We start from the raw sequence: 24,526 nt of genomic DNA, 5'->3' as shown, positions 1-24,526 counted from the left end.
TCTTAACCATCGCGCCACTCGGCCGGCCCAATTTTGTAGTTTTTTTACAGCAGCCTTGGGAAACTAATACATGGAATTTTACTGTAAAGTGGCTACTTTTCTTTTTCATGTTGTTTTGTATTACCTTTTTTAGATTAATACATTACTGAACTCACTCTTTATGTGTTCAAGAAATGTATGAATGATGAAGAAGTGAGAAGCCAAAAATGTCTCAGTCTGTGGCCAGGATTAAGACCCATGTGGTGATTAGTGCCAATCTCTGATCACTGTAGGGGTAAAAACTTGGATTTGGGATGGGAGAAATCTGCCCCATATTATCCCTCTGACTTTAACCTCATTATCTTAGAGCGTAACCAAACTGGTCATAGACTCAACAATAGTTTCCAACAGTCTGCTTTGGCTCAGCACACAAAAGTGCCAGATTTGAGATCATATAACATTTCACTTGATGTAAGCCCAGATAAGATTAGCCAACAAAGCAAGAGGAAGAAAGGTGCAATGGCCCGCTGGACCTTGGAGATAAACTTGCTCGTTCAGGAGTGGCTATCCTAGCTCACAGGACCTTGATGCCTGAGGAAGGAATTCACATGTCTTCCCTGGGGAAGCAGAGTATTTATAAACTCTAGAGGAAAGGAAGGATGGAGGCTCCTGGGGGACGTCATTGAGGATGTGCAGAGGAAATGGAACTGTTCTGAAAGACCAACAACAGAAAATGGGGACCTGCATGGATCTGGGAAAGGCCAAAGGATCAGAAGGAATCTGACAGGATTTAGGGGGAAAGGGGTAACTCTCTGGGGCTTGGATGTAAGACCGGTTCCACTAGTGAACACTGAACTCTTTGAAGATATTTGAAATATGGTTGATTATCTGAATTCCTTTGCCATAATATTTTTCAGAAACATGATTATTGTGTCAAATGAGGTGTATCTGTGAGGAAACCTTTGATGTCTCTATTTAAGAGATATATAAGGGATTCTGAGAATGTATGTAGTTTGCAAAGAAGTTGGAAGAAACATATAAGTGGAATAAGCATTTCTCGGACATTTGGAGCCCATTTGGGAACGTCTGAAAGGTGCCCTGTAGACGGATTTAGCATGCAGTGGGACTGATGTAGTATTAAATGCCAGGGATGTGAACAGAGGTAATGTGGTGATGCTGCTGCTGCAAAATGGCTACTGTAATTTTTGCAAAAGTGATACCTTAGGGGGCCGGCCAAGTGACGTGATGGTTAAGAACTGGCTTGGGACGTCAGAGGGCCCCGGTTCAGATCCCACATATGAGGGCCAGTGACACTGCCCTCCACAGCTAAGATGCTGAACAACAGCTCAACCTGGAGCTGGGCTGCTGTGAGTCGCCGGCGACGGCGACGGTGTAGGCTGCAGCCCCTGTGGCAGTGGGTTGCCATGGGATACCGTATGTAGCCAGCAGCCAGCGTGAGCGGCCAGCAGCCGCAGTGAGCGGCCGTCCAGAAGCCGGTGACTGATCTGCCTCACTGGGGAAGAGTGCAATGATGGTGCCAACCTGGGCCCGTGAAGCAACATCCTCCACAACTAGACTGAAGAACAAAAATACAGCAACCTGTCTGTTCCCCTTCCCCCAATTCCCCAATAAAAATCTTTTAAAAAAAAGTGATACCTTATAAGGTTAGTATTTGACACTGTGTGCTTGTGGAAAAGGCAAGTGTGAGAGAGAGACAAGATCTCCATCTGTGCCTAAGGTTAGGATGCAGTTGGTGTTCAGGATTAGGAGGCATTGGACACCAAGGTGATGGGAGAATCATACAGCTAGATGAAGAAGAAACCCTAGCAAAGTCTAACAAATCCCAACAGCTAGGTGTTTTACTCCTACTGGTTATGTCTTTTGATTCATAGACTAACTTCCAGGCTAGGTTTTGCATAATTAACATCATGCTCTCTGATTAAAATGGTCTCACACCCAAAATGGGAAAATTGATTGCTGAATATATCTGTACCATCTACTCTATGGCAAGCATTGTGCTTGTGGCTCTGGTCTGCGACCACTATCCCTGATACCTAAACTAGAAAGGATGCCACAAAAGAAGAAAACTACAGGTCAATATCCCTCACTCACAGGCACTTTCCTTGGGTTCTGGCAGAGAGAGAGTGGCTAGGGGGCACTAGAAACATACTGGAAGAAACTGAATTGTGTGGATTCAGAGCAAGGGCTGGAGAGACAGCTTCCATTGTCCATGTGTTGAACTTTTCTCTCACACAACTGGTGGGTGGGCAACACCTTTCCTTTGTTGATCCCTCCCCCCACATTGCCAAACCTGCATTTGCATTAGCATGGTGCACATCAATCACCCCACCCTGATGATTCCCTGAGACCCTGCCCCACCCAATATACACATTGTCAGAGGGTCTTTCAGTGGAGAGCAGCCAGCCCTGGGCAGAGCACTGCTGGGCTTCTTCAGAAGCAGACAGCCAGCCTTGGCACAGACTGCAGTTTTTCTTAAAAACTCTCAAAGTTCCTCAGGTCCCAGGCAGACAGTGGCTGGCCTCAATATTCCGTGTGACTCTTACTGAGTGACCCCAGACTCAGAACTGACATCAAATCTTATTTTGCATTAACTGGGCAAACACCCAACCCCGGTGACTCCCTGAGATCTTGCCTCAATCAACTTGTGTACCAACCAAGGCTCTTTCACCAGCTGAGACTTATGGACAGCCAGCAGGTGGTGGCAGGCCTCAAGGTTCCTTGTACCTTTGGCTAAGTGGCCCCAGGCCCAGTACTGTTGGCAACTGGCCTCAGTTTGCAACATGGCCTCTTCCAAGTGCCTCCAGACCCAGAACAGGCAGTGACCAACCATAGATTGCTTTGTAACTCCTACCAAATAGCTATGGGCCAGTCACAGACAGTAATTGACCTTGACCTGCATGGGAGCCACTCCCCAAAAGCCCCAGAACCAACACAACTGGTGGCTGGGTTCAGACCACAACAGAATACTACCCAATTAGCTCCACAAGCAGTACGCACAAAGGGTCGTCTCAGCAGGCACCAGAGCCCACTGGGGCAAATCCCACTCTGTGGTATCAGCCCTTGTACAGCTGCTCATACTCTGTGGTTGTGGCCAATTCTCACAGCCAGACAGCCTGAGGTTCAGACCCACCTACTGACATGTCAACAGCAATCAAGGCTCAATTACAATAGTAGGGCACACACAAACCACACAAGGGACACTCCTGGAGTACTCAGCTCAGGTGATAAGGGAGACTGCATGACTGGGCCCCACAGGATACCTACTACATAAGGCCATCCTTCCAAGACTAAGAAATGTAGCATATTTATCTAATAAATAGAAACAAACACAGAGAGACAGCCAAAATGAGGAGACAAAGAAACATGCCCCAAATGAAAGAAAAGGAGGACACTCCAATAAAAGAAATAAATGAAATGGAGGCAATCAATTTACCAGATATGGAATACAAAACAGTGGTTATAAGGATGCTGAAGGAACTTAGTGAGAATTTCAACAAGGAGATAGTTAGCATTAAAAAACCATAAAAAAGAACCAGTCAGAAATGCAGACTACAATAACTGAAATAAAGAACACACTAGAAGTAATCAATAGCAGATTAGATTAAGCAGAGGATCAAATCAGTGATTTGTAAGATAAGGTAGCAGAAAACACTCAATCAGAACATCAAAAAGAAAAAAGAATTAAGAAAAAATGAGGATAGTTTAAGAGACCTCTGGGACATCAAGCATAACAATATACACATCATAAGGGTACCAGAAGGAGACAAGATAGAGTAAGGGATTGAGAACCTATTTGAAGAAATAATGACTGAAAACTTCCTTAACCTGATGAAGGAAATTGACATACAAGTACAAGAAGCACAAAGAGTCCCAAACAAGATGAACCCAAAGAGGCTCACAGTAAAACACACCATAATTAAAATGTCAAGGGTTAAAGAAAAAGAGAAAAATCTAAAAATCAGCAAAAGAAAGGCTGTTAGTTACCTACAAGGGAGCTCCCATAAAACTGTCAGCTGATTTCTCAACAGACACTTTGCAGACCACATGGGATTTGGCACAAAATTTCAAAGTGATAAAAAGCATGGACCTACAACCAAGACTACTGCACCCAGTAAAATTATCATTGAAAATTGAAGGAGCGATAAAGAGCTTCCCAGACAAGAAAAGGCTAAAGGAGTTTATCTCCATCAAACCAGTATTACAAGAATGTTAAAGGAACTTCTTTAGATGAAGGGGGAAAAACATAAATATGAATAATAAAATGGCAATAACTGCATACCTATCAATAATCCCTTTAAATCTGAATGGATTAAAGGCTCCAATCAAAAAACATAGGGCAGTTGAATGGGTAAGAAAACAAGACCCATGGGCCGGCCAAGTGGCACTATGGTTAAGAACTGGCTTGGGACGCCAGAGGACCCCGGTTCGGATCCCACATATGAGGGCCAGTGACACTGCCCTCCACAGCTAAGATGCTGAACAACAGCTCAACCTGGAGCTGGGCTGCCGTGAGTCGCTGGCGACAGCGTAGGCTGCAGCCCCTGTGGCAGTGGGTTGCCATGGGCTACCGTGTGTAGCCAGCAGCCAGCGTGAGCGGCCGTCCAGAAGCTGGTGACTAATCTGCCTCACCCGGGAAGAGTGCAATGATGGTGCCAACTTGGGCCAGTGAAGCAACATCCTCCACAACTAGACTGAAGAACAAAAGAACAGCAACTTGTCTGTTCCCCTTCCCCTGATTCCCCAGCGCTGTTCCCCTCCCCCCAATTCCCCAATATAATCTTTAAAAAAAACCAAAATAAGACCCATACATATACTGTCTCCAAAAGGCCCACTTCAGATTGAAAGGCACACACAGACTGAAAGTAATGAGATGAAGCGCTATATTTCATACAAATAGAAACCAAAAAAAAAAAAAGCTGAGGTAGCAATGCTTATATCAGACAAAATACACTTTTAAACAAAGGCTGTAATATGAGGTAAAGGAGGACATTTCATGATAATAAAGGCATCAATCAAACATGAGGATATAAACATTTATGCACCCAACATAGGAGAACCTAAATATATAAAGAGAATATTGACTGACATCAAGGGAAAGATCGACAGTAATAGTAGGGGATGTTAACACCACATTGACAGCCATGGATAGATCTTCCAAAGCAGCAGAATATACATTCTTTTCAAGTGTACACAGAATATTTTATAGGGTTGACTACATGTTAGGACACAAAACAAGTCTTAATAAATTTAAGAAGATTGAAATCATATCAAGCTTCTTCTCTGATCACAATGGTATGAAATTAGAAATAAATTACAAGAAAAAACCTGAAAAAAACATGGAGGCTAAATACCATGCTACTAAGCAATAAATGGGTTGACAATGAAATCAAAGAAGAAATCAAAAGACACCTTGAGACAAATAAAAATGAGAACACAATGACCCAAAATCTATGAGACACAGTGAAAGCAATCCTAAGAGGGAAATTTATAGCAATTCAGGCCTACCTCAATAAACAAGAAACATCTCAAATAAATGATCAAAACATACACTTAAAGGAATGAGAAAAAGAATAGCAAACGAAACCCAAAGTGAGTAGAAGGAAGGAAATAAAAATATCAGAGCAGAAATAAAGTCTAAAAAAAGTACAAAAGATCAGTGAAACGAAGAGCTGTTTTTTTCAAATGATAAACAAAATTGATAAACTTTTAATTGGACGCATTAAGAAAAAAAGAGAGAGGACCCAAATAAATAAAGTCAGAAATGATAGAGGAGAAGTGAAAACTGACACCACAGAAATACAAATGATTGTAAGAAAATACTGTGAGCAGTTATATGACAACTAGTTGGACAATCTGGAAAAAAAGGATAAATTCCTAGATGTATACAATATTCCAAGGCTGAATCAAGAAGAAACAGAAAATCTGAACGACTAATTATTACTAATGAAGTTGAATCATTAACCAAAAAACTCCCAAGAAACAACAGTACTGGACCAGATGGCTTCAGAGGTGAATTTTACCAAACATTTAAAAAAGAATTAACACCTCTCTTTCTCAAATTATTCCAAAATATTTAAGAGGAGTGAATGCTCCCAACCTCATTTTGCAAGGCCACCATTACCATAATTCCAAAACCAGATGAAAACATTACAACAACAAAAAAGAGAATATTATTGTCTGATATCTCTGATGAACATAGATGCAAAAATCCTCAAGAAAATATTAGCAAACCAAATTCAGCAATATACTGAAAAGATCATACACTGTGATCAAGTGGGATTTGTTCCTGAGATGCAAGCTTGGGTGGACTAGGTGCTGGCATCCATGCATAGCTTCCCAAGGGGAGTACTTCGAAAGTGACCATAGTGATATTCAGCAATGAGGTATGTAGCACTTTTTCTAGGATGAGTTCATGAACTTAATTGTCCAATCTTGAGTTTCTAACTGTTGATATTGACCCATCTAAGAATCTGTTGGACAAGTTGTGATGATTTTACCCAAATAAAAGTATCCAAACAAGGACACTTGATGTGTATCATAAACATGTGATTATTAGTATGATTATACAGTTCCTTCCTGCATTCAATGAATATTTATTATTTGCTTTGGGTATCAGCACTGCTGGTGTGAACACATAGTCTTGCTATCTCATAGTATTGGTAAGACATATACACAAATACTTATGAGAATATGTAACATTTATAAAATGCTTGCCTTACTAGAATAACCGAGCACTGTATCATGTACTTTATAGGTATTGATTTATTTAATCCTTCCAATAACCCAGGGAGCTAGGTACTAACCCTTTTTCAGATGAGGAACCCAAGTCTCAGGAAGGGCAAATAATTTACTCAAAGTTTCCTATGTAGTAAGTGTCAGAGCTGCCTTATTCCAGAACACATGTGCTTAACCACTATTCCTCACTGCTTCCTAATTTGATTCAAGACAGTATGAGTAAGGTGTTAGAAGTGCAACTAAAGTGATATATGGACCCAGAGAAGTGAGAATTTGCTTCTCAATGCTCAATGAGTGGAGACAGATATGAAAACTGGTCATTTGAATATACTATTGAAATGTATGGGAGGTCAAGGGGATTTCAGAGTGAGCAATGAGGGTTGCATTTCTTGCCTCATGGGCCTCATTCCCAGAATGGGTAAGCTGGCGGAGGACCTTCTCCATAGGCCCACAGGGCACAGTGTGCAGATGAGAAAGTGCTCCCAACGTATTGCTAGAGTAACTGCCAATGAAAGGTACAGCCATAGCTGTTATGAAGAGGGCAATGTCACCATGGGCAAGAGTGGCCTGAGAAAGAAGTAAGATGAGCTCTTGGATCTGGGACTGAAAAAATGGATGCAAAGTGGTTAAATGGAAAGAAAGATTACATTAAAACATGATTCTCTCACATGTTCAGCTCTTAAAATCTTGCTTTAAATTCATGCCTATTTACTGACTTGCTTGCCTTGAACACTTGGTTAGTTGTATTTTTTTCCCTTGTGCATTTTGAAGGCTAGGATAGGTGGGGAAAGGATTATAGAAAAAGGAAGAATAACTGAGGTGTTATAACTCAATTCCATCAACACTGATAGAATTTTCTGCAATGATTGGAATGTCTATTCTGTGCTGTCCAATACCATAGCCGCTAGCCACATGTGGCTACTGTGCAATGAAAATGTGGCAAGTGTGACTGAGGAAATGAATTTTTCATTTTATTTTATTTTTTTAATTTATTTTTAAAAATATTTTTATTGGGGAATTGAGGGGATGGGAACAGCGCTGGGGAATTGGGGGAAGGGGAACAGACAAGTTGCTGTCCTGTTGTTCTTCAGTCTAGTTGTGGAGGATGTTGCTTCACTGGCCCAAGTTGGCACCATCATTGCACTCTTCCTGGGTGAGGCAGATCAGTCGCCGGCTTCTGGACGGCCGCTCACGGTGGCTGCTGGCCGCTCACGCTGGCTGCTGGCTACACACGGTAGCCCATGGCAACCCACTGCCACAGGGGCTGCAGCCTACGCCGTCGCCGGCGACTCACGGCAGCCCAGCTCCAGGTTGAGCTGTTGTTCAGCATCTTAGCTGTGGAGGGCAGTGTCACTGGCCCTCATATGTGGGATCCGAACCGGGGCCCTCTGGCGTCCCAAGCCAGCTCTTAACCATCGCGCCACTCGGCCGGCCCTCATTTTATTTTAAATGTTGTTAATATCTACTGAATTGGAAAGCACAGCTCTAACTACTTGGCAAGTAACCTATACATCCCCTAGTAATGTTACAATTACATATGAGTGATTCTGTTAACCTGGTTATGGGGGGGGGGTTCATTTGGGAGTGCATGGGCTTACTCAATCAGGGGTTGGAGCACCACGGTTCCTAAAAACGATCCTACAAGGGTTTATTCCTATCCGTACAGTGCCTTCAAGTACATAATCTCATTTAATCCCACAGCTACCCTGAAGAGGGAAGGGAGGAGATGATCATCCCCATGAGACCCTACAGCAGATAAAGGTGTGGACTAGAGGCCAGGTGTTTTTCCTCCTGGTTGGAAGACTTTTTCTAGGTGGACAGCATGGGGAAATGATCTCATGCTGCTAATGCCTGCTGCTCACAGCCTAGGCCCCACAGAGGAAAAGGTGCTCTGCTTCACGTCTCTGCCTTTCTCCTATTGGACTGTGGCTAATGGGCCACAGACTATTTACAAGAACCTTATTTTATTTCCTTGATTTAGGCAAAAGGGATGTTTTGAAAGATGTATTTATATATTCAGAATTCTGTATGGAGCACTATGCCCCAGGCACTGTTCTAGATTTGGGGATACAGCTGTGAACAAGGCAGAGATCCCTTTCTTGTGGAGCTGACAATTACGGTGGAGGGAGACTGATAATAAATAAATTGTGTATGTACTGGACTGTGTGAACAACTCAAACCTATTTTGAATATACCATGGCACCCACTGCACACTGTCTAATGTATCTTTTGTGTAAATCTGGACTTGCACTTCAAGCAAACTTCCTGGCCAGCTGAAATGTGGAAACACCTTTCAATTTAGTCTTTTAACATGTGTTGAGTGCCACCTATGTGCAGAATTAGATATAGGGGACTTTGAACAGATGCAGAAGAATGAGCAGACAGGGTCCAGTCTTAGGGGTTTCCCAGTCTAGTGAACGAGATAGTCCCTTCCCTTGGGACCTGGCAGGCTGTAGGAGCCAACAGTCTAGTCTGGGAAGGCAAACAACTTCAGGACCCACTTACAAAGGGTAATCCCAAGGACATGCATAAGGAATCCAGTCTAGACTGTTTGGAGTCAGGCAAACAGTCCCCCTCTCTCAATGATGGGGAACAAGAGAGGGGACGCCACAGGAGCTGTTGCATGTCCCAACAGCGAGGAGGAACCCAGGGGCAGCCCCTCCTGGAATATTGTTATCCTGGCAAGTCTTCTGGATAAGATGGGATTTGGGGTGCTGCTGCTGCAAGAGTGAAGAACTCATGGGCAAGATGTGCTGGGTGGGGGCATTCCAGGTAGAGGGTGTCTCCTTGGGGCCCTGGGCAATGAAGCAGTCTTAGGCACAAGCCTGGGCAGTCATCCCTAACGCAATCCCAGTTTATGTTGCAGAAAAGAGAGGAGGGCCAGTGTGGGGTGGTCTTGGCCAAGCCCTGTGGCTCCGGATGGGGAGGGAAAGAAGAGGTTCAGAGATGTTGCAGGTGAGTTGGGGCAGCCTGAGCCGGTCCTTCCCAGAGCACCCAGGTTCCTTGACAGCTGTTAAGGAAGCCAGGTGAGGAAGGGTTAAGTGTGCCCCTCCACCGCCCCCAAATGCTTTCTGTGTTTCAAATCCTTCAAGTCTCCCAAACCCTCTGGCCCCCAACCTGGCGGGCATTGTCCTGAGAGCGGTTGCGGTTGCTGGAGATGCGGTGCAGTCTTTGTTGTGGGCTACCTCCAGGTTCTCTCTAGCAGCCCTGGCTGGGGCCGCAGAGTGCGTGCCGGGAGGGGGGTGGTGCGGGAGGCTCGCCCCTCTCCCTCTTCCTGGCTCCCCCTCCAGTCCTCCCAATGACCACATGACCAAGTGGGCTCGCGGCCAAGCCACAAGCTACAAAATGCAGCCCCTGGAGTGAGCAAGGAGCATTCTCGCTGGCAGCCTGGACCACGGACAGCTAGAGCCTCGGTAGAGCAGCCAGCCTCTTGGAAAGAGCTCGCCGCTGCCACTGGAGCCGCTGAGGCCAGCTTGGCGGCGCTGCCCGCGCAGGGGAGGGAGCCTGAAGGCGAGTGGAGACGGAGAGCACATTCGGCTGGCCAGCCTGCAGTGCGGCCCGGGAGCCCGCGACCTCAGCGCCCACCCGCCGGCACTAACCGCAGCTCGCGCCTTCCTTGGCCTGCGGGTGCTGGGCCTCTCCACCTCCCCGCCCCCTGGCCAGGGCCGCGGCGTGGCGGCCGGAGGAGCAGCATGAATCTGCGGCTCTGCGTGCTAGCGCTCCTGCTGCTGTGGCTCTCGCTGACCGCGGTGTGTGGAGGTGAGTGCGCTCCTCTTGCTCGCCCGCGCTCCCCTCGCCGCTCTTCCGCTGACGCTGCCGGACTCCCTACCGTCGGCCCCACTCGCGCGCTCTCCGCCTGTTGGAGCCTGGCGCCCGCAGGGCAGAAGCAGCCACGGGTCGGCCAGGCCGGGTAGCCAACTGACAGGGCGACCCCCCGGTCAGGGACCAGGCGGCCGCGGCCTTGGGCATCAACTGCCGGGAGCCCTGCCCCTCCTGGTCGCGGCTCACAGTCCCAGGAGCTCAGGGCCACAGGAGTTCACCCCGTGTCGCGCGCCCCATATCCCACATGGTGAAGGGTGGCAGGGGCCATGTCCCACCCCCTCATGGATCAATAGAGGGAACTGACCTGAGCCCGGTGGGCTAGGCTCCCGCCTGAAAGTTTTTTGACCCCTGGAGGTTAGGAACTGCTGGCCGGTACGGGGGCACAGGCTGCCGGGGATGATGTGCCAAGATTCAGACGTGACACTTGTTGCATAGGCTGGAGAGCGCGGAGGGGGCGGCGCAGGGAGCCCAGCTGTTGCTCCCTTCAGCCTGCGTGTGAGCAGAGTCAGCCTCCTTCTGGCCAAGCCTTACAGGGCCAGGCCAGGCTGGTCTTCTCCGTTACCTACGCCAAGGTCCTGTCTGGTCCATTCCGCTCCTGCACAGGAGGCCCACAGACTGTTCTTCCATGTCCTTGCTCAGGCCGCCCCTCTGCCCTAGACACAGGCACGTTTCTCCTTAGTACCCCTGTCTCCAGACACTAAACCAGGAAAGAGTGCCTGACCTGACACCTCCATTCAGCTCAGGGAGGGGGAGCCCTTTCGCCCCCACCTGCACCACACCCCCCACCCTGGCATACTTGGCACTGGTGCTCCCTTGCTCTCCCCAATCCTGATCTCCACTCATGATTTAGCAGCCGCAGCCGCAGCCTGCCTGGCATCTGGGTCAGCGGCTCCTAGGGCTGCTAGCTCCCACCTCTACCTGCCACAGTCCTGTCATCTGGCTGTCACTGCTGCCTGCCTGGCACTGCAGAAAGGAAAGCCAAGACCAGGTGGACTAACGCCAGTGCCAGGGCTGGAGTCACAAGGAGGTGGTAGCAGAGGGGAGGAGAGGGCAGGGCAACAGGTTTCCTAGAGGAAGGACACAGGACCCCACTTGATTCCAGACCCTCCAGTGCAGGAGCATGGCCCCAAGCCTAGGCGCCTCTGAGGGGCCTGGTAGGGCTCCATCTCTCTCTTTGTAGGTCTCCTCCTTTCTGTGCTCTTGTCCATTGGCACTGCTCTGGCCCTGGCTTCTTAGAAAGGTATATTGGTTGGGTGTGGCATCACCTGCCTTCTACCAGCTGTCCAGTGGTCTTCCTCTCAGGGCCTGAGTGCTTGGTCAGCCACCTCTTTGGTAAGAAGGGAGCAGGCTTTTTCCCGTCAGACCGGCAAGGGCAGGAAGAGAGCAAGAAATATGAATGAAAGGAATTACCTGGGTCTGCCCTCCATGAGCCTACCATCCAGTGCAGTTGGCAGGACAAGATAGCCACCTGACACCACTGCTGGCAAATAGTCCAAGGTGGTGTGTTCAGGGAAGAAAGAGTGGATGCAGAAAAGACATCCCAGAGGAAGCTGGAGCTACCTGATCTGCATACCTGGTGCTCCCCTGGAGGCCAACTGACCACCACTAGAACCCTTTTGGGGCCCAGCTGTTAGGACAATACTGGTAAAGGGGAGAACTGGTTTCAAGGAGAGGGAATGCTGTTAAGGAACACTATGTCTGGCCTAGAACGTGCCACTTCTTGCTTTAATTCACCCTTCTTCGTTGGGCCATCTATCTTCATACTCTGATTTGGGTAAATTTGTTGCTCTCACATTTTGCTTAAGCCTAGCACAGGAAACTTCCAAAGCTCCCACTGCCTCTTCTCCACCCCATGACCTCTCCTAGAACAGAGGTTCCTCTGTACAGGTGGCAACCAGCCAAGGATCCAGGTACCCATGCCCTGTTCCTCCTGCCTTCTGTCTTGGGTCAGAAACAGGATCCCCAAAACCATGTTGCCCTTGGCCTAGACTTGCATTCTCTTCCCACCCAGAGTCTCCATTGAAAGTCTTGGGCCTGAAAACCATGCTTCCTCCACAACACACTCTGTCCTGCCTTGGAATGTCCCCCCTCCCCCACACAGCACACACGTACTCCTCCACTGCCTCTTGACCTGGGGTACACTTTGCTCTTCTGAGTCTGAGAGCTGCTGGGCTGCGGCCAAGTGTCCCTTGGTCTTTGTCTGAGCACCTCTCTTTCTCTCCTTCTCCTCCTTGTCCTCCCCCTTCCCAGCCCCAGCTCAAAGCCTGCAGTCCCAGTGACAGTGTGAGGACAGCCTACTATACCCATCCTGCTCAGGGAGTGGGAATCACCACTCCATCCCCAATCCCTATGTGCTAAGCACCCATGTAACCTGAGTCAGGCCTCCTGGGGTGGCAGAGGAGTAATCCAAGTGAAGTGGGGGGCCAGGCTGCCAGAGCATGTATGCAAGGGCAGCAAAGCCCATATGGGAAGATCCCTCAGGGCACTGCGGTGGGGTGCTGGGCAGACAAAGGAAAGAGGCCTCATCCTGGAGACATGCAGCCTACCTGAACAGTGGAGGAAACATAGCCAGCCGGGTCCCCACCAGAGCACTTGTGTGGGCTTTAAAAGCACTCACAAGATAGGATGGACAACTAGAGGAAAAAACGGGTGCATCATTCCTGGTGAGGCTGGCTTGTTCCTGAAAAGTCACACGTACCTCTTTGTGCATTGGCAGGCTTGGAATTCAGGCTGCCTAAAAATCAAACCCTGCTCACCCCTGACTGTGGTTCTCAGTGTGGAGATGCTTTAGCTTCATTGCTGATGGTGTTTTGGAGAGCGGTGGCTACAGTCCCTCTAGGCTGGTATTCTTTGGGGGATTGCCCCAACCTCCCTTTAAGTAGAAAATTAGTTGGAAGAAACTAAGTGCACTGAGGATGGCCCCCATTTCAAAAGGGGATTCTTTTGTACAGCTGGGACATCTGCAGTGATGAGAATCAACAGCCTCTGAAAGTCCCTTTGGACATGGTAAAGCCTGGGTTTCAGGTGTCAGCTGATCTTAGGGTGAACCAGACTCAGAATCAAAAGTAGGAAACAGGTGAGTGATGCCATCAGGGTGCGGGAGAAGCTGCAGACTTCTGGCTACAAGGACAGTGAGCCCCCCACCCCATGGGATGCAAGATGCCAGGGGCTTATGAGTGGCTGCTCTCCAGGGCGTGGCTGAGGGCTCAGTCAGGTCAGAGTAGTTCTTCTCTGCAGACTTACAGTCTAGACATTTCCCTGGCCAGAGTGTGAGCCACCGTCCTTTTTCCCCACCCTGGTTCTCAGCTTCCCATCTCTTAGGGCTCTTCATCCTTAGCCCTCCCTCCCTGACTGCCACCAACACTCACAGTCCTAGGTGCTGAGCATTTGGAGATGGTACCCCCCACCATCTGGGCACCATGTCTCTCTTTTCCATGTCCACTGTACCCCGGGGGCTGTAGCCTGTGCCATAGCCCCATGCCCACCCTACCCCCAGTAGTCAGCAGGGATGGGAGAACCAAGGCCTCACTTACATTGTCACGGTCCCTAGGGTCCTTGCCTGTGCTTGGCCACATCCTCAGCACAGTCCTTCCTGCCCCGAGTGTTTATTTGGTACTGATTCCTCATCAGCATCATTTTTATCACCCTCAGTGAACAGGGAGAGCCTTGAGGGGACCCCAAAATACAGAGAAGAAGCTGAAGTAGCTGGGGTTGGGGGGTTAGTGAAGGTCCTTCCCTCCTTTCCCTCCCTGGCTCAGCCCCTTTGCCGATGGCACCAAGAGGGTAGCTCTATGAAAGATGTAAGTGGCCTCCTGGCCCCCGTCCATGCCTACAGACCCAAAGTGCAAGTTTAATTTGTGTTTTAATTCTTATTAGGTGATGGGTTTAGGGAAGGAGCTGTCATATTAATTTATGCTGACCAGAAGCATGAGAGGGTGACTGGTAAATAGCAGGGTTGTAATGGGTCTGTGACTTTTCTCGGGGAAGGAGGTGGAGGACTACAGTGTGTGTGAGTGTGTGTGTGTGTGTGTTGCGGGTGTGCATGTCTGAGCCAAGAGCAGCAGGCCCAAGGACCCTGGGTAGGGAGGGCCCTAAGGACCAAGAGGAGGATAAACATTTGGAGATTGTGTGCAAGTGGAGGAGGAATCACAAGAGCCAAGGAGTCAAGGAAGGAGCCAGAGCATAACGATGCTGGAGGCAGGGAGGAGGGAAAGGAGGAGTCACCAAGGGCATGACTGGGGGCTAACAGCCAACAAGGGTTTATATGGAAACTGTGGACTAGTGGTGGGGATTCCTGGATGGATGGGGTGGTGGCTTGAGGGACAGGGATATAGCTGAAGATGAATCTGATGGTGTCAGGGGAAAGAGACTGGGTTTCCTGATCACTGGCCTTGGAAGTCATGTTCCTGCCAGTCCCATACTGGGCATTGCACAGACACCCTGCTAGTCCACCTCTTGCCCAGCACCATCTCACCACCGCCCTCTGCCTGCTTCCAGCCTCCCTTGGCTGGACTGCAGCCTCCACAACAGTGGGCCCCTATGCCTTCTCCCTCATCGCACCCAGGAACACCCAGCACCCCTTCAATTCTATTTCTAGGGCTTGGTCTGGCGTCAGAAGGCTTCTACTGTAAGCCATATGTGGGCAGAGGCAGAGCAGGACCCCAGAGAGCAGAAGAGAAGTCAGCTGGGATTGAAATGGAAGGAATTTACATCAGACCCAGGATGGGAGTATGATATGGGGATGGACAGAGATAGGGCATCTGGTGGGGATGTAACAACCGCAGCAGCCCAGCCCCCTCCTTATGCACAGACTTGCTGCTTCAGGTAACCATTTGCTCATTTATTCACTCATTCATTCATGCAATATTTATTGGCCTCTAAATATGGTCGCAGGCTGAGTAGAACCCAGCATATGGCACACGTAAGAGTCAGAGGACACTCCCAACCATGCTCACAGAGAGACCAGAGAGGAAGTGAGCCCCAGAGATTCCTAAACACTGATAAAATGCCAGGGGTGAGGTATGAGGTCTCCAGTACTCAAAAGTGGGTCATCTGCAGAGCGAAGGACGTGGGAGTACAATGGCATGATGTTCCGGATTGGCTTGAAAATACTTCAGCAAAGAAAAAAAGAAAAGGGATAACACAAACATATGTGACTCCATCTGGATGACTTGAGTCTGGGTGATGCGTATGTGGCTGTGGGGGCATTCGTTTCACTTAAATGTTTTATGTTTAAGTGTATCTGTTGCAAGGGTGCAATGGGGGCTTATTGCCTGCTGTGCCCCATCCAAGTACAGGCATAATGTCCCAAACTGCACCCCCTAAAGACGTTCTAAACAAAGAACAAGTTTGTGCCTGCCCAAAACATGATGGAACTGTCAAGAGGATATAAAGTCAGCTTCATAAATAACGAGATGTGAGGAGTGAGTTCCATTTGCCCCAGGACAGTGTAAAATTCTCAAATTGCTCATCAAGATATTAGACAAAAACAAAGAAAAGCTATGAGGAATGCCACCTCATGGAGAGATTGTCCCCTACCAAGGGCTTATGGCCTGCCCATTCACATCATCTTCCTGCTAACAGACTTTCTCCTTCCTACAGGGCCCCTGCTGCAGCCTTCTGCCGGGAAGGGGCTGGAGGAAAGCAATACACGCCACCTGGTGCAGCCTAGAGGGTCAAGAAATGGACCAGGACCCTGGCAGGGAGGTCGGAGGAAATTCCGCCGCCAGCGGCCGCGCCTTTCCCATAAGGGCCCCATGCCTTTCTGAAGCAGGTACTTGAACCTCCTGGTCAGTGGGCAGCGTGGAAAGGGAGGGGGAAGTGCAGCCTGGAAACTGGGTGACCCTGTGCTTATCACTGGCCAGATACCTGCCCCAGCAGTCCTGGCCCCACACATAACATAGGGGCTTACAGAGCACCTGTCTCACCCCTTCATTTTGCACAAGAGGAGACTGAGGCCCCAAGAGGGGCTTGGCACTCCAGGCCAATCTCCTGGCTTCCCAGGAAGTGGGTGCTGGCTACCCCCTCCCTGGGGTTGAGTAGGCTGACTGAGTTGGAGAGTTCTAGAAGTCCTGAGGGACCTTGATGAGCAGGGGAGGGGTGCCCCAGGGCATGCCTACAGCAGTGAAGTGTGGATATTCATCAGAGAGGGGGAGGGGGAACAGAGCCTTGAGGGGTAGCAGGCAGAGAACTGGAGGAAAGTTACCTAGAGCATGCAAAGGAGAGAAAAATCGAAGGCGGCAGATAAGAGAGCAGAGCTGAAGCCTGTCTGTGAGGCCTGGTCTGCTGTCTTTCCCCACATAGCCAGGACAGGGTGGCACCAGTTCAGGGGCCTGGAGATTTAGGTTTAGGGTTGTGGGGACGAGGCAGAATGAAGGCTATCTCCTCTCCTATCCCAAATGGTTCCTTTGATCCAGGTATGTCAATGACTTCTCTCTGGTCATTTTTGTCTCTTTAGGACTGAAGGGGCCCTCAAGCACCCACCCTCTGCAATTCTCTCTACTCCACAGATTGGTCTGCTTTTCAGGAGCCCTCACATCCATTTGCCTCTCATCGTGCACCCGTCCTAGCTGCTGATGATCCCGGCTCTCCTCACCCACCAACCTCCCTGAATGGTGTGGTCCTGCCCCTAGTTCATGATTCCCTTTCTCTCCCAAGGATCCATTCAGCCCCTCTTCCTGGCCATTACCCGGACTGACTTTGGAGACCCAGCATTAGATGGCCATCCTGGTCCCCTGCTCTAGTCTCCACTTTTCCCACCTAGCACCCCAACCCTTCATCCGGCCCTCTCTTCCTCAGGTGTGTCCTGGGGGCTGTGTGGAAACACTTGCTTCTTCAATGGGCTCCAGCAGATCCCAGGGTTTTGTGCCAGTTGGACCCTTCAGCTGGCCTCCAGAGGGAGCAGAGATGCACAATGAGAGACTCTAGTTAGAGGCCAGGGGCACTGGGATGCAGACAGGGTGCCTTGGGGGGCATTGGAGTGGGAGGTTGGTGTTCTGGTGAAGGGAAGGGGTGAAGCATTGGAGAAGAGGAGGAACGGCTCTGTGGCCTCTTCCTCATCCCCATGTTTGGCCTGATTAAGGGGGAGGTGAAGGAGAGGGGCCATGAAGGACTTTGTCGCTCCTCTCGCCTTAACTATGTCTTCTAACGCTCCCCCCAACTCACTCCCCGCGCCAGCTTACGCTGCCTCCTCTCCTGCCAGTTCAAGCTCTAGCTCAGGAGGAGAGGGTGCTGGGCCTGAGGTGGCTCTATACCCTCCCAGGAGCAAAAGCCAAGCAGGAGGAGCTTTTGCCAAGAATCACAGACTCTCAGAGACAAAAGGAACCTTGCAGATCACTTAGCTCTGCCTCCTTATGCCAACTCCTGCAAAAATAGAGGCCTAGAGAGGGACAGTGACCTGCTTAGGGTCACTGCAGAGCTGGAATGAGGACTCAGTTCTCCCACCTTCCTCTTGGTGATGTCCTCTTCCCTCTGGATGTCTTTTGAAAACACATTAAGTGCCTTTTCTCGGGTTTGGGGCTGGGGGGTGGCTGGGAGGGGAGAGACAAGCTGGCTGTGAACTACACCACGGTGGGGGTGGCATGGGGAAAGAGCTGCTCCCACCTCCCTGGCCTACCCCTGCTGTCCATTCCCTAACCTGGGCTGAAAATTCCCTTAATTGGCCTGCTGACTGCATTTCTTCAGCACTCCCAGACCCCCTGTATTTTCATAGGGGCAGCTAGGCACCGAGATTACCGTTTCAACCTCAATACTGTTTTTCAGGAACCCAGAGGTGGCCTTAAGTAATTGGACTCAATAGCCTTCCATTCATGTTGGCTGGATCTTCTTTGCCAGTTGCCTCCCCTTGGGGGAGAAAGAGGGGGAGAAGAAGGAACAGAGGAAGGAAAAGAGAGGAGGAAGGAAGGAAAGATGGGGGGAAGTACAGGTCTGAGCAGGCTTCTTTCTCAGAGGCCTCCCAGGCGGGAGAAAAGGGGAGACGAGAGCCTGATGGTCACCTATGTGTGTGTGGGGACAGGGGGAGTCAGGGTCCCCCCATTCTCACAATAACCCCGATGTTGCCTGCCCACCTGTCCTCCTTACCTCTGCTGCTGCTAATGCTACTGCCCTGTTGCTGCTGGTGCTGCTGCTACTGCTGCTTCAAGACCCACCCTGAGGAGCCAGGCTGGGCACCTGCCTCCCCCCACAGCCCTCAGGCTCAGAGTGGGGGCTGGCCAGTGTCCAGAAAACCTCTTCTGCCACTGATGCCACCACCAGGGTCTGGGCCTTCTTCCCCCTCCTCCTCTCTGCATCTCCTGCCTCATTAGCTGCCCAGCCCCATGGGGAATAGGGGAATGGGGGACAGCACAAGGCAGCAGAGGGCAGTGGGGGGCTGGGGAGCTGTCTTATTTAAAGTGGGTGTGTATGATTCTTATACTAATTTATGCAAAGATGTTAAGGCCCTTTTCTTTAAGAAATTGTCCCCTTCCCATAATTGTGTTCACTGTGTTTGTAAACATTATTCTGTGTAAATATGTCTTTATAATAAAGAGTTAAAGCTGACAATTTGCCCTTACTCTTGGAGGGAGGTCATGTTCAGGAGGGGCGTTCCTGTCCTCTGAGGTCTGTGGTTGTCCCCATGCCCACACATTGCATGTGTAGGGTGGTTAAGCCTGCATCCCAAATCAGTTCCAGGTCAGATTGCCACAAACCAATTTGCCACAAACTCAAAAAGGAATCTCTGTACTTACTGGTTCAGATAAAATGCAGTCTACTTTTAAGTGTTTTGGCATCTGTTTGGGTGTCCTCATTTTTATTTTTGCAGTGTCATTTAAAGGACTTTTAGAAAGCAATTTATTTAAGAACATTCTGGTTAAAGGTGGGATATCTCCTAAAAATTGTTTTATAACCTTGGTGGGTGTCTTCTAATTTTATCTACATTTGAACACTTTCGGGACTTTTAAGCCAGTTTGCCTTTCTCGAAAAATATTGTTTCCTGCAATAAACACATTTTGTAATGATTTTGTCTGTATCATTTTATGTTTCACAAAGCAGACTTGCTTGATGAATGAGATAGCCTGAAAAATAAAATGCAAGGAATTCGGTACAACTCTGCCCCATCTGTCTCACTTCTTCAGGCTTGTTGTCAAAATGTCAATGCCTTGCAAAACAGAAAGGAACATTGGGTACATGCTAATTAGGTTAATCAACTCATTAGGTGCACATGGGCGTTCACGGTGCTAAGTAAAGCCCAGCAAGGAGTGGGTGAGATGATCAAAAATATGCATTCGATAAATCTTGTGGGAAAGTCTACAGATTTGACAAGTATTTAATGCTAGAAATACAATTTTAAGAGAAGGTCTTCAGACAAATTTGCTAAAAAGTCATAAAACTGCTCAATAGGAGATAAAATAGAAAGTCATCCACAAGCATATAAAACTATCTCATCATCGACAGATTGTGACAGAGAGATTTAAAAAATATGACATTATTTTATGTTGGAAGTGCCTCTAAAGAAAATTGGTATAAAATGCCTTCTTTCAAAATTACTACTTTGACTTTTAGGCAAACTGGTTGTCAGAGTAATTGTTTTTAGGAAAGGAGATTTTGGGTAGGCTGGTTTTACGCTGATTCATTTGTTAGCTCCCTAATCACCCCCAAAGCTCTAATTTCACATGAAACCAAGGAGAAGGTGACAGTGGCAGGGCAAGGCAACTTAATACTGACACATAAGTGTGTAGCCCTTTAACAGTTTTCAGAGCTCTTTAAAAAACATCAACTCATTTTATCATCCTAACAATTGGGCAACACAGAGCATGATACCTATTTTACAAATGAGAAAACAGGCTCAGAGAGGTGAAGTGACTTGCCCAAAGGCTCACAGCCAGTAATTGAATCTCGAATCTGAATCTTGAATTCTAGAATGTGAACTCTTTCTATGATACTATAGAAGGTCCCCTAATTGGGGAGCATACTTATGAACAAAGTTTGATTGGTATTCTCAGTAAGTACAATAGAAATGGACGGCATGGTGTGGACTGATGCAATCAGAGAAAGTCTAATGGAAGCTAACCAACTAACGCTGGCTCCAGAAGGCCCAATTGAATTTGGTGAAGTTGGCAGGAGTTCGCTGAGCAATGGAGGTGGGGACAGAAAGGGGAAGCCACCAGGGTCCTCTGGGCATGTGCACTCAACTAGATGATAGTGGGGAGCTGAAAATCTGAGCTCCTTGGGGCAGGGGATGAAGGGAAGGAGAGCTTGTGGCTTTCTGGGAAGATAATTACATCTCAAACCAAAAGAAGGCGGGATATGTGTGTTGCCACACTTTGGTGCTATCTTGACCAAATCACCTGTCAAGTTGCAGGCCCCATGCCTTGCCTCGAGCAAGTTTCAAAAGTAGGTCCCCCTCCTCTCAACCTATTTTCAGAACCCAAGCATAAGAAAAGTCCATTTTGCCTGCCCCTACTCAAGGACCAATTCAAAATAATTCCCTGGATGATCAGCTAAAAAACACCTAGGATAGGACACCACATGAGCAACAGTGGAGAAGACTTGTCTGTGGGAGGTTCAGCAGAACGGTGTGTGGTGAGGATGTGACAGCCCTTGATGACTGTGGCTGCCACAGTGCCCTCTACACAGCCTAGGCTGTGACCCTGGCCCTGGCAAGGGTGTGAGAGAGTGAATAGCCTTCAGGAAGCAGAAGCTAGAAAGGCCTCAGCCTACGTCACCTAAACCCCATTGCTCCTCTAGATCCTCTGGTCTCCCCACACTTTCCTTCCTTGGGTCTCTGCCTTGCCCAAATTCTCTATAAAGCCTTACCTGATGCTCCTCCAGCCCTGAAGGTCACCAGCAGGTGATGCCCAGATGGGAACCCAAGCTTGTCTCCCTGCAAAGCCTGTGTGCTTGCCAACCATACACTTTCTTGCTAGACTGAGCATGGCTCTAACTACAATGGGGGTGACGATGCCCACAGTGATGACAGGGATCTAATGATGGTACCTTCCAGCACAGGATCTGGAAATTTCAAAATCCTGACTCTTCCAAGTACCAAGCCTGAGTTGCTCACTTCACCTTTCTGGGCCTCAGTTTTATTGTTTCTGAAATGGAAATAATAATCCCTAGCTTCCTCACAGACTTATAGTGAGGCTCAAGTAGTTTCTGAAGTTAAAATGTTTGGATGTTGGTGTGAAAGAGAGAGAAATATGCTTACATCGGAGGGTGTCCTGTTTGCATAGGAAAGTGCTTTGTCATCGCAAAAGGCTATAGAAATTCATTTCTCATCATTCAACAAATGCTTATTGAGTAACTAGTCTGTGCCACATTCCTTACAACCTGGTGAGGGAGACCTGGTGGTGTTAGAAATTCACAAGAGAATGTCTGACCAGGACTTTTGGAAGGGCTCTAGGAAGTTTATTACAGAGATAACTCACCATCTAGTTGGCCAGGGGGGTCATAGAGGCTTCCTTGAGAAGTGAGAGCCGAGACCTCAGGGTGAGCAGAGGTTAAGCAGAAGAGAAGTCCTGGCACAGGGAACACAAACACTGAGGAGGGAGGGAGCAGATGTGATTGATTGATTTATTTTTTAAAGATTTTATTGGGGAGTTGGGGGAGGGGAACAGTTTTGGGAAATCGGGGAAGGGGAACAGACAAGTTGCTGTCCTTTTTGTTCTTCAGTCTAGTTGTGGGGGACGTTGCTTCACTAGCCCATGTTGGTATTATCATTGAGCTCTTCCTGGGTGAGGCAGTTCCTCACAGCCATTGGACGTCCGCTCGTGGTGGCTCAGGGCAGCTCACGAAAGCCCACGCCAGCTGCCTGCCAACCCCACTGCAGCCTATGCCTTCCCCGGCAACTCAGCTCCAGGTTGAGCTGTTGTTCACTATCTTAGCTGTAGAGGGCACAGCGTCACTGACCCGCATGTGGTATCCGAACCGGGGCCCTGCTGCTCAGAGCTGGTGTCCCAAGCCAACTCTGAACCAACGCTCCACTTGGCAGTCCTGGATGTGATTTATTCTTAAACCCATTTTATAGACAGGAAGCAGGCCCCAGAGGGCTGTGACTTGCAGAATGAGAGATTCCATTCAACTCCTGTGTACTGATTCCCTTTCAGGCTCTCTCTCAGTTGGGCAGGGCCCTCTATGGTAACTAAGACATTTTCTCTTGATAACCTGCCCAATGCTGTATTGATTTCACCAGATGGGTAGACAGGGCTGAAGCCTCCCCTCTACAGAAGGGAGTGACTGTGTGCGCCTGGGCCAGCCTAGCTGGCAGAGCCCTTTGAAAGCTTCTTAAAAGTTCCACTTTCCTTGCACTCAGAGGCCTGCCTGTCTCCTAAGGCCTCTCAGTCTTTGGGTGAAATTCAGTGTGGTGTGAGAGGCTGCTCCCTGCTGGCGGAGCCTGGGAACTGCAGGGATGTCTTACTGCCCGCACCAAGCCTATGACAGGATCAATGAAGGGGAAACTCCTGAAGTCAACTCATTTGTGCTGTTCCACAGAAGCTGTGAGGAAGAGCAAAGACCAAGATGTGTGTGGAGGGGCAGCGATTGGAGTTAGTCCAAGCAGACTCTTTTCATTGCTTCTGCTGCGGGATTCTGGATCTGTGAATGATTGTGTGGGTGTGAGTATAAAGCCCCATGACTTGAGAGGGGGTGAAGGTGCATCTACAGGTCATGGGCATCGATGGGCTCTGTACAAACACTGACTGTCAGGTATGTACATTTGCACTGTGTTAAGTCTGTGTGCATACTAACTGCTTGTGCATGGTATGTGGGTGGGGGAGGGAGAGAAGTTGCCACCCAAGAGTCCCAGTGGTGATGTTCTCCAGTTTGTGACTGCAAAGGGAGGCAGCTGGCTCTGTGAGTCTAGGCCAATCCCTGCCTGTATCCATACAGGATGGCCCTGGCTGTCTGGCTCCCAAGGAGCATTTCCTTATTCCACCAGTCTTCCCCCTAGCAGGTATACACACCATGCATCCTGCTGCAGGAGATCTTATAGCCTCTGGAGGCAATGAGCAAATTTGATTTCTGCATGTGCTCATGGTGGAGGCCTAAAGGAACACTACCACCCCAGACAAAGCACGATCCAGGGCTGCCCTTTTCTTCTGTGTGTGCTAGTACCTTCTTCCTGGGTGTTTCTGGCCAGTGAACATTTTGACTATCTGGCACCCATACCATGATGGCTATTAAAGATTTTCAATGTCACCCCTGTTAATATAAATATATTAACCTGGAGCTTTAGGAGACCATGACCTAGTGTATTATTTTTGCTCTCAAGCCTACCAGAAAGTCTTTTTCTTTTTTTCAACAGCCCTCTTCATCGCCTCTCCAAATAGCATGAAAACACTAGTCCACCTTACTAGTCTCAGCAAGCAAAATCCCTTGGCCAGGCTATCAGCCATCAGATAAATACTTGAGCCATTAAGTTGGGAACAGAAATGTCAGATCAGAGTCTAATGACTCCCTTGGACTTTACCCAACGGCCCAGCTTTCTGAGTGAGTTCAGACAGATAGGAATGCTGGAGGATTCAAGTTCAGGTTTAAGTAAGTGCTCAGGAGCAGGCCTAGCCTTGTCCTTTGTCCATGGGTGGGGCATACTAGTCAAACCCAAAGCATTTCTAGAAAACACCTTCTTCTGCTCCCTGGTCTTTAGGCTTCGCTTCTCCTTGGGGAAAGCAGTGGGGAGCTGCTGTCCGCAGAGTATTACTGGGAAGGGCTCCTCCTCTGCCCACTGCATGACTTGCCCTTTCCAACTGCTGTCTTTCCAATAAGCTGGCCCTGCGGACTATGAGGTGGTATGATAGAGTGGAAACTTCCATCCCAGTTCTGCCACTTGGTAGCTGTGTAACTCTTCCCCTCTGAGCTTCACCTCCCTTATCTATTACATGAGGATGATAATTGTACCTCTTGCATTGTCTTGAAACTCAATTAAGACATTGCATCTAAAAACACTTTGAGAAGGAAGCTATTGCTAGAAGCATGAAAAGGAGTGCAAACCTCT

General features: G+C 48.7%; 1 protein-coding gene across 2 annotated transcripts; it reads left to right on the top strand.

Annotated features, from left to right (window-relative positions):
- The first annotated feature begins 10,074 nt into the window (after positions 1-10,074).
- On the top strand, positions 10,075-19,525 carry APLN (apelin). 2 transcript variants are annotated; one of them, XM_019653918.1, is made up of 3 exons: positions 10,075-10,494; positions 16,159-16,330; positions 17,067-19,525. In XM_019653918.1, exons 1-2 carry the CDS (start codon positions 10,428-10,430, stop codon positions 16,323-16,325), a joined length of 234 nt encoding a protein of 77 aa, XP_019509463.1. In that variant the 5' UTR covers positions 10,075-10,427; the 3' UTR covers positions 16,326-16,330; positions 17,067-19,525. The 2 variants fall into 2 exon arrangements, with proteins under 2 accessions (XP_019509463.1, XP_019509462.1); XM_019653917.1 differs by having other exon boundaries at positions 10,077-10,494; positions 17,015-19,525.
- The last annotated feature ends 5,001 nt before the right edge of the window (positions 19,526-24,526 follow it).

Source organism: Hipposideros armiger, unplaced genomic scaffold, assembly GCF_001890085.2.
Source record: "Hipposideros armiger isolate ML-2016 unplaced genomic scaffold, ASM189008v1 scaffold_210, whole genome shotgun sequence".
Taxonomy (NCBI): Eukaryota; Metazoa; Chordata; class Mammalia; order Chiroptera; family Hipposideridae; genus Hipposideros; species Hipposideros armiger.
This window is presented reverse-complemented; position numbering and strand designations above follow the sequence as displayed.